The 12,474-nt window shown below is 60.0% G+C and overlaps 1 protein-coding gene across 2 annotated transcripts; it reads left to right on the top strand.

Moving 5' to 3' along the window:
- Positions 1-3,516: 3,516 nt before the first annotated feature.
- On the top strand, positions 3,517-11,687 carry KCNE2 (potassium voltage-gated channel subfamily E regulatory subunit 2). 2 transcript variants are annotated; one of them, XM_045852546.1, is made up of 3 exons: positions 3,517-3,680; positions 4,101-5,666; positions 8,915-11,687. In XM_045852546.1, exon 3 carries the CDS (start codon positions 8,924-8,926, stop codon positions 9,293-9,295), a length of 372 nt encoding a protein of 123 aa, XP_045708502.1. In that variant the 5' UTR covers positions 3,517-3,680; positions 4,101-5,666; positions 8,915-8,923; the 3' UTR covers positions 9,296-11,687. The 2 variants fall into 2 exon arrangements, with proteins under 2 accessions (XP_045708502.1, XP_045708501.1); XM_045852545.1 differs by lacking the exon at positions 4,101-5,666.
- Positions 11,688-12,474: the final 787 nt, after the last annotated feature.

Below are 12,474 nucleotides of genomic sequence, written 5' to 3'. Positions count from 1 at the left end.
CAAAGGGCTCCTTCGAGGAGGAATGACCCCGACAAGGCCTGGTTTGCTCGGCCGCCAAAGCAGCGACTCCAGCGTGACGGCCCGCCCCACACCGGTCGCTTCTTCCGTCGCTAAAACCAAAGCAGCCCCGTATTCTGGCGCGTCCGTGGGGAAGCCACGTGGAACGGGAAAGGCCGAGCTCGTGGCTCAGAGAAGACGACGGCAGTGGTCCCTCAGCGAGACAGCAGCGTCCACCCCGGGTTCCTTGTCATCTGGTCGGACACTCCGCGGCTGGGCGCAGAGAAAGTATCAAGATAATTGGACACACTTTTTTCTTTTTTTAATTTTTTAAAAAAGATTTTATTTATTTATTTTTGGAGAGGGAAGGGGGGAGAGAGAGAGAGAGAGAGAGAGAGAAACATCAATGTGTGGTTGCTGGGGGCCGTGGCCTGCAACCCAGGCATGTACCCTGACTGGGAATCGAACCTGCGACACTTTGGTTCCCACGCCCATGCTCAATCCACTGAGCTATGCCAGCAGGGCTGGACACACTTTTTTCCATTGTCTCAGATAAATACCTAGAAGTGGGGTGGTCGGGGCCCTATGGGAACTTCCTGGGACACTGACAAACTGCGTCCGAGTGGGTGCGACACTTTCATCCCCGCCAGCAGCGCGGGCGGGGCCCGGGCACCCCACCCCCTCGTCAGCACTTGGTGCGTCAGGCTCTTAGAAATGTGGCGATTCTTGTAGGCGTGTAGCGGTGTCTCGTGGCTACAAGGTGCGTTTCCCAAGGGAATAATGACATTGAGCCACTGAGGGGGTATAGGAAGAGGCTCAAAGACAGCTAAGCAAAAATGAAAAGGAGAAATTAGTGTTAACTCCACGAAGGAGAAAAACTTCAACCAGGGAGCTGTCATTTCAGCTCACAACACGGGTCATCCAAGAACGGCCTTTCTGCCGTCACTACGGGGCGAACCCTGGAGTCGGACGCTAGCCTGAGCTGGCCTCAGTTATGCTGGGTGGGTGTGGAGCGACCTCGGGGACCAGGAGGTCAGTAGATGAGGCCCACGCAGGGTGTCTCCCCGCAGAGGAGCGGTAACTGATGTGGAGATCTCCAAAGACAGCCGCCCCCCGCGCAGCAGCCCCCACGGCCCGTCCTGCGCAGGTGTGTCCTGCTGAAGGAGCCCCATCAGCGCGCTGGTGCGCACCCCCGGCGGGGCCTCGGAACAGGAGCACCGGCAGCTTGTGAGGCCGACTCAGGGCTCAGCAGCCGTCCCCAGCTCTGCTCAGTGGAGGAGTCTGGGGCTCTGGGAGCGCGGAACGTCAGGCTGAATAACGCCCCCTCTCACATCCGAGCGCAGACTCCGCCCCTGGGTCCGGACAGCGCATCCGTGCATGCGCAGATGGGCACTGCGAGGACGTGGGCTGCGGCTTCACTCTCAAAGAGCTCGCTCTCGCGTCCCTGGCTTTCTGGAATGGCGGGAGCCGTTCCACTCTCCAGTCGGGGACAGTGTGGAGTGAGCCTGGGAGAGCCTCCTGCAGAGGTCCAGAGGGCCGACGCCCATTGGGGGGCGGGGGGGGGCACACAACACAGCACTGTCCCCTTCCGCGTGCTCCCCCAGCCTGTCACTGAGACGCGGGTCCCTCGCTCCTGCACCCGCCTCCTCCCAGTCAAGTGGTGTGAGCCAGGGCCGCGGGCAGAGCCCCCTAAAGACAAACCACTGAGTCTGGAGGTGGGCACACAATGCAATGCACAGCTAATGTACAATGCTCAGGTGGGATCATGCATAATGCGAGGTACAATATCATAAAACCGGACACCTGAAACCTATATGATCTTAGTAACCAGTGTCACCCCAAAACATTCAGTTTAAAGAAGGATAAAAAGTGGAAACAATAAAAATAAGCCACAGGAGAGCTCCTCTTCCCCCGGTGCTGGAACGTTCTTTTCCCTGGCGAGGTCTAGTCCGGCTGCCACGTGTCTCACTGCCACGTCGTCTTGCTTATTTCTCTCCAGAATAACAGCCACAGCTCATACGCAGTGGCTGACTAACGCTCTTGCCAAGGGCCAGGCTCTGTACTCAGGGCTTCCCATCCATTACGTCATCTAACCTCTGTGATGACCCAGGGAGGTGGGAGTTCGTGTTCGCTCCGTCTGACCCAGGACGCGACCGAAGATCAGGAACACTGAGTGGCCGGCTCCTCTGGTTTGCCAGCCTCCAACGCCACGCCCCCAGCCTCCAGGACGTGTGTGTGGCCTTGCGGCGCTGCCTCTACTCGCCCCAGGGCACCCTTGCGCTCTGTTCGGGCTCTCTTCAGCTTTGCGAGGGAAGAACGCTACAATGAAGCTGCACAGCCGGGGCTGCTTGCGGGCAAGGCTGGGCGCGGTTCCTAGTTGCCACCAGCAGGTGGCACCACCTCCCCGGAGATTCCCGGGAGACTGGCCCGCGTTGCAGCCCAGCACCATTCCTGTCCCGCCCCCCCCCCCCCCCGCCCCGGGGTTCCGGGGTTTGCCTCACCTGCCACCTTCTAGCACAAGCAGTGTCGTGAGAAGCGGGTGCAGTTACGGAGACCCTAGTGTTTGTTCCGATGGCGCCCAGTGCACGAACAGTAGTTCGTGTAGACAGTTTTAAATCCCCACAGTCCTCCTCTGCCCCGCCCCCGTGGTGAACCCCAAACCTAACCCTTCAAAACCCCGTTTAAGGAGAAAGTCCTGTTGTTAAACCAGGTTCCCTTCGCGCAGCGCACAGCGGCGCCACAGGGCCGTGCCCTCCTCCTGCCCCCGGGGCCCTAGGGTGCTTTGGCTGGAGTGTGCGCTCGGCATTGGCTTCCAGGCCTGGCTCTTCCTCCTGTTCCCCCGGCCGGCCGGCCTCTGGTCCCTCTGTGCCGGGCCGGGCCGGGGCGCCGGGACCCCAGCGCAGTGGCGGCCGTTGGAAGGACCCCGTTGGGCCTCACAGGAGCGCGCGCGCTCACCCAGCCAGCTCTGCCAACCGCGGGGGAGCGCCCACCAGGACGCAACAGGACCTCGGGGTACACGGAGTTGGCTCCGCCCTCCCGAGGCGCCGCGGGCTGTGCTCCCGTCTCCTCCACGTGCCGCCCTTCGGCGGCCACTGCTGTTTTATGAGACGGCGCGAAGGCTTTGGAAATCGTCTCGGGGAGGAGTGTTTCGACAGAGTTTGGCTTACAGGGCGCCTGTATCGAGTCACACTGGCCCTCTCCTCCGCCCACCCGGCCGCCCCCTCCCCCAGGTGGCCTATCTAAAACGCTCCGCTGTGCGCAGGTTCCTTGGGGCGCGGCGATGCCCGCTCAGTCTCCGGGACAAGGACAGGGACAGGGTGGCCCAATGCGCCAGACACCGTCCTGGCTGGAGCTGGCGTCACGGCCAGAGAGGGAGCGCGTCACCTTGTGCCCGGTGCCAGGCTCCAAGCAGGCACCCCCGCTCGGGCCCCAGGGCGCGCTGCGGACTCCGGGCGGCATGTAACTCTCCACGTGAGATGAGAGTAAACATCAGGCTTCATAAGAGCCCAGCGAGGGCTGCAAGGGCCTCGAGGGCTGCGGCTGCAGGCGGCCGGGGCCTCCCTCGGTGTCCAGGGTGCGCGCAGGCTGAGCTTTCCGCCCCCCCTCGCCCCCCGCCCTTCTGCGGTTGCCCGCCGGGCAGCAAGGCGGACCCTGGCCGCGGCGGGCTTTCACACGCTGCGCAGGTGAGTCGGCCTCCACTGCAGAGTCCTTATCTTCATGTTTCTGAGGGCTCTAGTAACAAAGCTGTTTCCTTTGCCAGAAAATCGTAAAAGGAATGATTTCTTAAAATGATTCCTGGCTCTCTCTCTCTCTCCCGCCAGCCTCTCCTCCTCCTTGTCTTTCTGGTGATGGTTTTCTCATTTCTTCAGTAATTGCCCCGGATGAACATTTTGAAACTTTTTCATGGGAATTTCATAGTAAATGGTATCTTTTGCTATTCTTCATATACAAATGAAAGACTTTGTTGCCTTTTGTAGGCCCAGGTGATGCTAATGAACCCCCATCTTTCCAAAAAGGAGAACTATGGGTTTGGGGAGCAAGTGGGTGGCCCTTTCCCGTGGGGTCAGATGGCCCCGCTGCTGAATTGCGCCCCCTTGTGACAGGCGCAGCTGCAGACAGGAGGCTGCGTGTGTCCTGCAGACAGGGACACCTTGGCCACACGTGTGAGCTCAAGCCGTGGTCTCGGTGTCCCTTCTTTGGCCCCGTGGAGCTGACCGGCCCCAGATGCCGAGAATGGAGGTTGTTAGACTGTGCGGCTCCTGCTAGGACGGGGTGGGTGCCAGCCAGCCAGGCGAGTGGCTGGGTGTCTTGTCCTTGCAGAGTGGCCAGCGTGCAAGCCCGGTGACCTTGGACATGTAGGCCAGAAGTGTTCCCCCTGCCGCACGAGCAGGCCTGCCTCGACGATCCCTCAGGGCCCACGTGCTTTACTTTTTAAAGCGAGAGCCCTTTACTGAAAATATCTGAGATATGCATGTCCACATGTGTGAATACTGCTTTGAACCATGTGAAATTGCCAATATTCGGCCATTTTCACCTACATGCACAGCAGTTTCAGCTGGTTCAACAGAACATAAACAACGGCGGCCCTCGCATCACTGAACCCGCGGTACTGCGCGCTTCTTCTCAGACAAGGGATGAGCGTGCGCTCCCAACACAGTCGGTATCTCTCCGGGACAGTTCTTCTGGGTGTCAGAAACGTGCCAAATCTATTCGAATGTGTTCGCATGTCCGTCGACGGAACTGCTTTCTCGCGCTGTGGTTTGGTTATTTCCTGGGGTTGTGGGCCAGACCGGCGACCGCTCAGCCAGGTCTCAGGCAACAGTGTTCCAGAAGGGAATCCACCTTGGACTTGACTTTTTCAGCCTGGCCAGGGGTCAACGCTTAGGCCCTTTTCGCTCAGTGAGTGAGTCTTATCAGAAAGCACCTCCGGCTCTGCTTCGCCGCGGCCTTTGTCCCCGTTTGAGTAGCTTTAACTGAGCAAATAACAAGCAATATCAGCTCCAGCAGGCGTCGACCGTGGCCACGCCCCCGCCAGCGACCTTGGCCACGCCCCCACCTGCAGCAAGCCCCGCCTACGCCTGCTGCACTCCGCACGGAAGGCATTTAATTGCAGAGATTCTTGGACAGGCTTTAGGGGGCCCGGGAGCCCCCTGAAACTGATCGGAGAGCTTCCTGTGTGCATACATACACTTTTAAGGGGAAAAATAAAATGAACCTTTAAAAAAATTTTCAAGGCATCTGCAAACCCTCCCTACCTTGCCCTTCCCTTCTCCTGCCGATGAGTTAAAAATCACCATTCTAGTAGTTTCCGGTTGAATTGCACAGCGCACGGGAGAGGACACTCGTTCGCTCACCAGACGCACGGTGACGGGCCAGGATTGCAGATGAAGAGGCAAACCCTGTCCCCAGCCTCGTCAGGACCCCAGTGACCTTGAGCTCTCAGCCTCAGTTTCCTCCTCGTAAGCTCAAGGTCACAATCCCCCATCACCGAGGGGTCTCCGGGGTCACCGAGTGAGCACAGTAAACGAGTCACCGAACAATTGGAGACGTTCACAGAAGCGGCTCCGGGAAGGGGGTTCCAGCCCAGCCTCGGAGGCTGGGAGAAGCTCGGGGCCAGGTGTCCCCAGCCAGCGGCTCTGAGGGGACGAGAGCAAACCCCTGTCTGTACGGTGAGTCGGGAGACACCCCGCTCCTCTGTCCCGCAGCAACTGCCTGTCTTCTCCCGCAGGCGGTTCGGGGAGAGTCACTGGGAGACCAAGGCGACCTCAGGGGTCTGTCCTCTCTCCTGGGTCCTCACTCCCCCCAAGCTCACTGGAAGGGCCCCATCCGTTCCAGCTGTGGAAAGGGAGGCTTCCCCGGAGCTCGCTGTCCTGGGAACCTCACGCAGTGTCACCGTGGCATCTGTCCTCCGTTTGCAGTTCTCCCGGGGCCCTGCAGGGACAGGCATCTGGCAGCTGAGCACCTGCCAGGACACGTCCCAAGTGGTGGGAAGCAGCTGGGCGGCTTTGGTGAGAATGTTCGCAGGATTGTGGTGACAGTGAGGGTGGCCTGTCCTGTTGTCCTTTCCTGTGATACTGGGGCCTTGACGCCCATCCTCCCCTCGAGGAACCCCTCCACTGATGGACCCCGGCAGGAGACCTCTTGGGGGCTCAGTGGGCACAGGAGCCCCAGCCCCTCAGGAATTTGCCAGGCCGCCCGCTCTCTGGGGGACCAGACACAAGTCAGGTCCTCGCGTGGCCTGGTGCGAGCTGCTGTCCCTTCAGAGACGTGCTGTCCAACTAGCAAAACACCTGGAGTAGCTCCAGCCTCCTCGGCCCCTCGGAAAGGACACACAGCCGCTCCTGTCCCCAGTGGCTCAGTCTGGACCCCCCACACTCACCCTCACCCCGGGTTGAGAGGGTCTTCTTACCCACCAGCAGCCCCGTGGTTTCTGAGTGTAGTTCTCGGCGCTTTCCCAGCGGCCTCTGCCCGCAGCCCAGTGCTCGCCCTGGCTCTGGGAACAGGAGGAATCCTGTCCAGTGGGGGCAGGAGGGGCTCCACGCACACGCTGCGGAAGGATGGCTGTCTTCACTGCAGAGGCCGTGGGGGAGGGCTGGGACGGAGGGAGGGAGGGCGAGGACACGGGAGGGGGCGGCACCCGCCCCATCTTCAGGGGACAGGCCTGGCGTGGCGCGGGGGCTGGGGCGCGGGGTCTTTGGAAGATGAGACTGGTGCGAACTCCCCCTCGATGGGCAGATCTTGTCTCTTCGAGGGCGAAGGAGCCGGTGGAGCGTCCTGAGTCGGACGGAGGCCACCTGGCCGCACTCCGTCACGGTGAAGCATGTTATTTGAGGGGGAAGGCGCATCTCTGCCACATGGCTCAGGGGATGTGCTTGGTGTGCGCCGTGGGGCAAACGTATCTGTTTGTCCGGTTCCTTTTCGACCCACCTGGCTTTGTGGGGGGCTGATGGGGGTGGAATCCGAGAGCTCCGTGAGTGATGGAGCCCAGAACGTCACAGTGAGGAATGTGTCACCTTAGTTACAGTGCTTCCCCACGAGGAAGGTGAAGGGAAGGCACGTTTATTTAGGGAGAAAGTCCTGGAAATGGTTCTGAGCCCCTTGCCCGGGGGCAGGGGGGGCAGAGGTCCAAAGCACCCCTTTCCAAGGGAGGAAGGGAAGGTACTCGCTGGGAGAGGAGGCGCTGCTCCCCCAGGGCCCGGGCCCCCCCGCCCCACCCCGTGCGGACAGTCATTGGGGCTGTACCCCACTGGGAGGACTGCAGGCCCACGGGTTTCTGCCTGCCCACCCCTCCAGTGCCCGTTCTGCCTGCCTGCCTGCTCCGTCCGTGCGCCTCGTCCAGCCCCATTCTCTGGGCTCTGGGTCCCGCCGGTCCCACCGTCACCACCGTGCACACCCTGGGTCGTCGTGGCTGGGTGTGCGCCGCCGCACCGAGCATGCACGCACGGAGTCCCCGCATCCGCCCTCGCTGCCCGGCCAGTGCCCTCCTTCTGTTTGCCAGGCGTCCACTGCGGGCCGATGGGGGGCCAGGCTCTGTGGTGGCCCCTCTCGGGACCCCAGGTGATGCAACCCCTGCCCCTTGGAGAGGACGGGGGAGGGGCAACGACGAGACCACAGAGCGAGGGTCACACGCACGCGCCGGCGATATGCACATGTGGTGGCCACAGACCCAGAAGGGGACTCCCGGGAGAAATAAGAAGACACGATGCTTGGAGAGAAGATGGGGAGGGTGCTGACCGAGAGCGGGCCAAGTGACAGCTGGGCTGGGACTGGGCCCGGGCGCTGAGGAGGTGGCCAGGGAAGAGCAGGGCCCCGGGGGAGGTCCAGCTCGAGGGAACAGGATGCACCACCGTCATGCAGCAGGAGAACGGTGTTGAGGGACAGGGGGCGGGGGGGGGGCAAGGCCGGTGTGTCTGGCCAGACGGCAGGGAGGGCGGGGGACCCGGAGAGGGGCCCGGGGACCCTGACGGAGCTGGGGTCTGGGGAACAACAGGAGGGCGCTGGGTTGTTTTTAAATCCAGGGAACGATGTGGTGTCCTTTCCCTCTTTAAACGAGCACGTGGCCTGCTGGGCGGGGCAGAGGGGCCGGGTGACCCCAGGAGGGGGTTCCGGGGAGCCCGGTGTGGCATCGCACAGTGTGGCGTCACCCGGGGAGAGATGCTGGCGGCCGGGCAGGGACGCGGAGGGCAGCGAGGGGAGCGGGTGGGAGAAACTTGGTGGTGTCTCAGGGAGTGGCTGTGTCTCTCATCTGAAACGCTCTTCCACACCTGGGTACACCTGGCTGTCTCTTGTGTGGACTTGGGAACAGCCCTGCCTTGGCACGGAGTGTGACCCGAACCCCAAAGGCTGCCCATGACCCTTTGCAAGCTTCCACCCCACAGCCCTCGGAAGTCACAGAATGTGCCGGAGCCGCTGCTCTGGGCGGCCGGTGTTGGCCGCGTGCCTGTCACACGAACAAGGCATCTCGCTGACCTGTGAGGTCGCCGATCGCTCTGAAAACAAAGTCCCGCCAGGTTATCAGAGACAACTTGAAACAGGAGGAAGGTGTAAACAAGAAAAAAAATTCTTTAAGCATACTGCCCACTATGAACATTTCAAACTATTTATTTCCGGCCTTTTTCCCATTTTCACAGGCACACAGACATTTATTTACATCTGTAAATTGGGGTCGTACTATGTGTGGTTTCATGTCCTTCACTGAACTTTGGTCAGACGTCATGCGTGCAAAAACTGCACACGAGAAGCTTAAAGCATGAAAAACTAAGCACTCCATCCATCTCCGACCAGGCTGAGAAGAAATAACTCTTACTCTCCCTCTCTCGCATGCCCCTCGCGCATCCCTTATGGTAGGCGCACGGGGAAAGGACCCCTCCTTAAAAACCGGCTTCACCTGTCCTCCTCTCTCTTTACTCTGTGGCAGGCAGGAAGCATGGCCGCCGCGTCCAACCTGACGCGGGCGCTAGAAGACGCCTTCAGGAGGATCTTCATCACGTACATGGACAGCTGGCGCAGGAACACGACCGCGGAGCAGGATGCCATCCAGGCCAAGGTGGCGGCGGAGAACTTCTACTACGTGGTCTTGTACCTCCTGGTGATGATCGGCATGTTCTCCTTCATCGTCGTGGCCATCCTGGTGAGCACGGTCAAGTCCAAGCGGCGGGAGCACTCCAACGACCCCTACCACCAGTACATCGTGGACGACTGGCAGGCCAAGTACAAGAGCCAGACCCCGCACCTGGAGGAGGCCCGGGCCGCCGTCCACGAGAACCCGGGCGCGGTGGGGTTCCAGATAGCCCCGTGACGGGCCAAGAAGCCAACCTCCGACACCTGGACGTGGGGACACGCCCGGGCCACGCCGCCCGTCCAGAAGGCCACCGCTCAGCGGACTCCGACTTCCTCGCCCTCTGCTGGGACTTGTCCTACGTGTCACGTGGTTGGTCGCCGAAGACAGGGACACCTCCCCCTCGGGGACGGATGCTTGCTCTTTGGAGCAGGACTGGGGGCCAAAGACGTCTTTTCCGTGCCGAGGAACTGTCGTTTTAGTTGATGTCACATTGGTGGAAACACAGCCTGACCAGAAGCAAAGTGTCAGGGCCATGCGGGGTGCGGGGGGCAGGGGGGGAGAGGTATGGACGGCACCCGGGAGGTCCCTATGATTTTGTCAGACCGTTTCACGTATAGATGCCGAGTCTGTGGCCCACGGATCAGGTGATTCATCCGTTCACTTAAGAAGCAACATCTGGCATCATCTCCTGGGCTCACCAGCCTAGACCCCTGGGCACTGACGAAGTCAGGTTCGCAAACAGCACGATGACAGATGGTGACAAGGTCACCACACAGATCGACGCAAAGCCGGCCGAGCAGGGACCGGGGGGCGGGGCGGGCCTAACGCGGGTCTCAGTGGACTCCCTCGGAGGAGCCTGGAGAAGGAACTCAACAGCGAGAGCAATGCCTGGGCCGGGGCTTCCTGGAGCCTCGGGGCCCCTGGCCCGCCCTTCCCCTCCCTCTTCTCCCCATCTGCTCAGCTCCACGGTGAGGGGGCCCTCAAGCCTTGGGGCATGAAGACAAAATTCAAAAGAGGAGCCTTTACTCAAGGCATGCTCCGGGGTTTATGGGTTTAGAGCCGGACACCTGGCCCCTCGAGGCTCCCCTCCCAGATTCCTGGGGTAAGACGTCGTCGAGACAAATAAAAACCGGCCTCAGCCGGAGTTGGCAGCCGTGTTGACCTACGTCGCAGTCTGGAAGCTGCTGTGCCGTCCGGGCCACCAGGCCGCCGTCCAGAGAGGAGGGACTGAGACTCAGTGTGCTGACGACCACCCCCGCCCCAGCGTCAGAGACCACCAGCCGCCGCCTACCCTCCCTGTGCCCAGAGCCAATAAAACCCTCCACCAGCCCCGCCCTCTCCACCAACCCCGCCCTCTCCAGCAGCCCCGCCCCTCCACCAGCCCCGCCCCCACCCCTACAACTCACTCCGAGTCTGCCCACACTCCCCTCCTTCCCGAGTGTGTGCTGTCACTTTAATAACCTACTGCGCTCCACTGAGTCTGTCTCGCCCTTGAATACTTTCTTGCATGTTGACAAGAACCTGGACGCTGTCACTGGGGTGAGGCCTCCCCTGTGTCCCCGTGAGCGCTTCGGCAACACCACCAGAAGTACTGGATACAGTGTCAGGAGAAGCCATTCATATTCCAAGGGGAGATGTGGCCGGAGCGGCTTCCTCCCTCAGATCAGGAACCCAGGAATGCTGTGCACACAGAACATCCATCCCAGGGTGCCCACAGCAGCTATGCAAGCTACGGAACCCAGGCCGTGGGTCTGGACCCAGACAGGGAAGCAAGGTTTCCAGCAGGGGATGAACATGCTCTCCTTTGATGGACTCTGGCCAGGCGCCTCTGGGCCCTCTTGCCACACTGAGAGACTTGAACAGCAGAGCCTCCGGCTGCTCAGCGCTGCACCCCTAAGAGGACCCCAGCCCCCTTCAAAGTACCTGCTGCAGCCCTAAGAGGACCCCAGCCCCCTCCAAAGTGCCAGCCGAAGAAAGGCAACCTGCCAGCTGGGTCTGGCCAACCCCTGGTGAGAGGCACGTCAGCCTGCCCCCACTTCCCCTGTAAAGAAGCTTGCTCCAGGAAGCTTGCAATGATAAATCCTTTGTCTCCACCTTTGAGATGCGCTGCCCAGAACTGTCGTGTCTCTTTGAAATGTCAACAACCTTCGAGGAGGTGGACTCTCCCTGCTGGTGGGTCCCCTACCTCTGACTTGGCGTCACGGCCTCTCCTCATCAAGACAGAAGCGGCTCTTGCCTCTTATGCTCTCCCAACCGGGGACCCTGGCCGCAGCACAAAGTCACCAGTAGGGGGAGCATGAGAGGCAACCACACACTGATGCTTCTCTCCCTTTTCACCCTCTTCCCCTCTCCCTAAAAATAAGTAAATAAATGAAATCTTAAAGAAATGTGTTAAAAAAAAAAAAAAGGAGCGGCTCCCCTCCAGATACCACCTATCAACAAACCCCGTCCGATGGACGCACTCCTTGCTTTTTGGGAGTTCCCACCTCCTTAATCCCGCTCAAGTGCCCCCACTCTGGGTCCCCCTTCGAAACTTGACCCAGTTGCCCCTGCCCATCAAAGCCCAGTCTGGTCCACGCGGGGCCCTCCTCCCTGTGGTCCGAGTTACGGAATAAAGTGTATCCTTAACACCTGCACGAGGGTCTGGCTTCGTTTATCTTTGATGCATGAAACGAAGTGGGGGCGGGGAATCTACTTTTTTAAAAATAGTATTTGTAAACTCAATCTTTCTTTTAAAGATTTTTTATTTATTTATTTTTAGAGAGGGAATGGAGGGAGAAAGAGAGAGAGAGAGAGAAACATCAATGTGCGGTTCCTGGGGGTCATGGCCTGCAACCAGGCACGTGCCCTGACTGGGAATCGAACCTGTGACACTTTTGTTCACAGCCCGCGCTCAATCCACTGAGCTACGCCAGCCAGGGCGGGAATCTGCTTTTTAAAAAAATAAGTACATTTCATCATCACGGAGAGTGTGTGTTCCCAACACAGAGTAGATGGCTATAGCCCAACTTTGGGGAGGTGGGAGGAGCTCGGGGAACCCTCACACGAATGCTGGGTGTCTGGCTGTGGGGACCGTCAGCCCCACTTTGCCCCTCCGGCCTCAGTCCCCACCACGCCCAGGCTGGCCACTTTCACCCTGAAACTGAACATGCTGGTTCACTCAAGTTGCTTTTCTTTCCCACTCGGTTTGCTCCTAGAGTTCCCTCTGCTTGATCTGCAGGCTCCGGAAGACCCCCACCCCACTTACTTCGGAGGGGTGAGAAGCGGTTTGGTAAGGAAGCTGGTTGCCCTGACAAAGCTGGATCCTCGCTGGCTTTAACTCCTGGACAAGTTACCTTAATCTCCCCGTGTCTACTTTTTTTTCCGTCTGTGAAATGGTGGTGACTGTACTATGTCCTTTGTATGCCTGTTATTAG

This window comes from Phyllostomus hastatus, unplaced genomic scaffold (genome assembly GCF_019186645.2).
Source record: "Phyllostomus hastatus isolate PE091 unplaced genomic scaffold, TTU_PhHast_1.1 phas_contig_948, whole genome shotgun sequence".
NCBI lineage: Eukaryota > Metazoa > Chordata > Mammalia > Chiroptera > Phyllostomidae > Phyllostomus > Phyllostomus hastatus.
The sequence above is the reverse complement of the archived record's forward strand: the minus strand, read 5'-3'. Positions and strand labels throughout refer to the sequence as shown.

Coding starts and splice junctions, on each gene's coding strand:
- KCNE2 (XM_045852545.1), top strand. CDS start 8,924: ATGGCCGCCGCGTCCAACCTGACGCGGGCGCTAGAAGACGCCTTCAGG.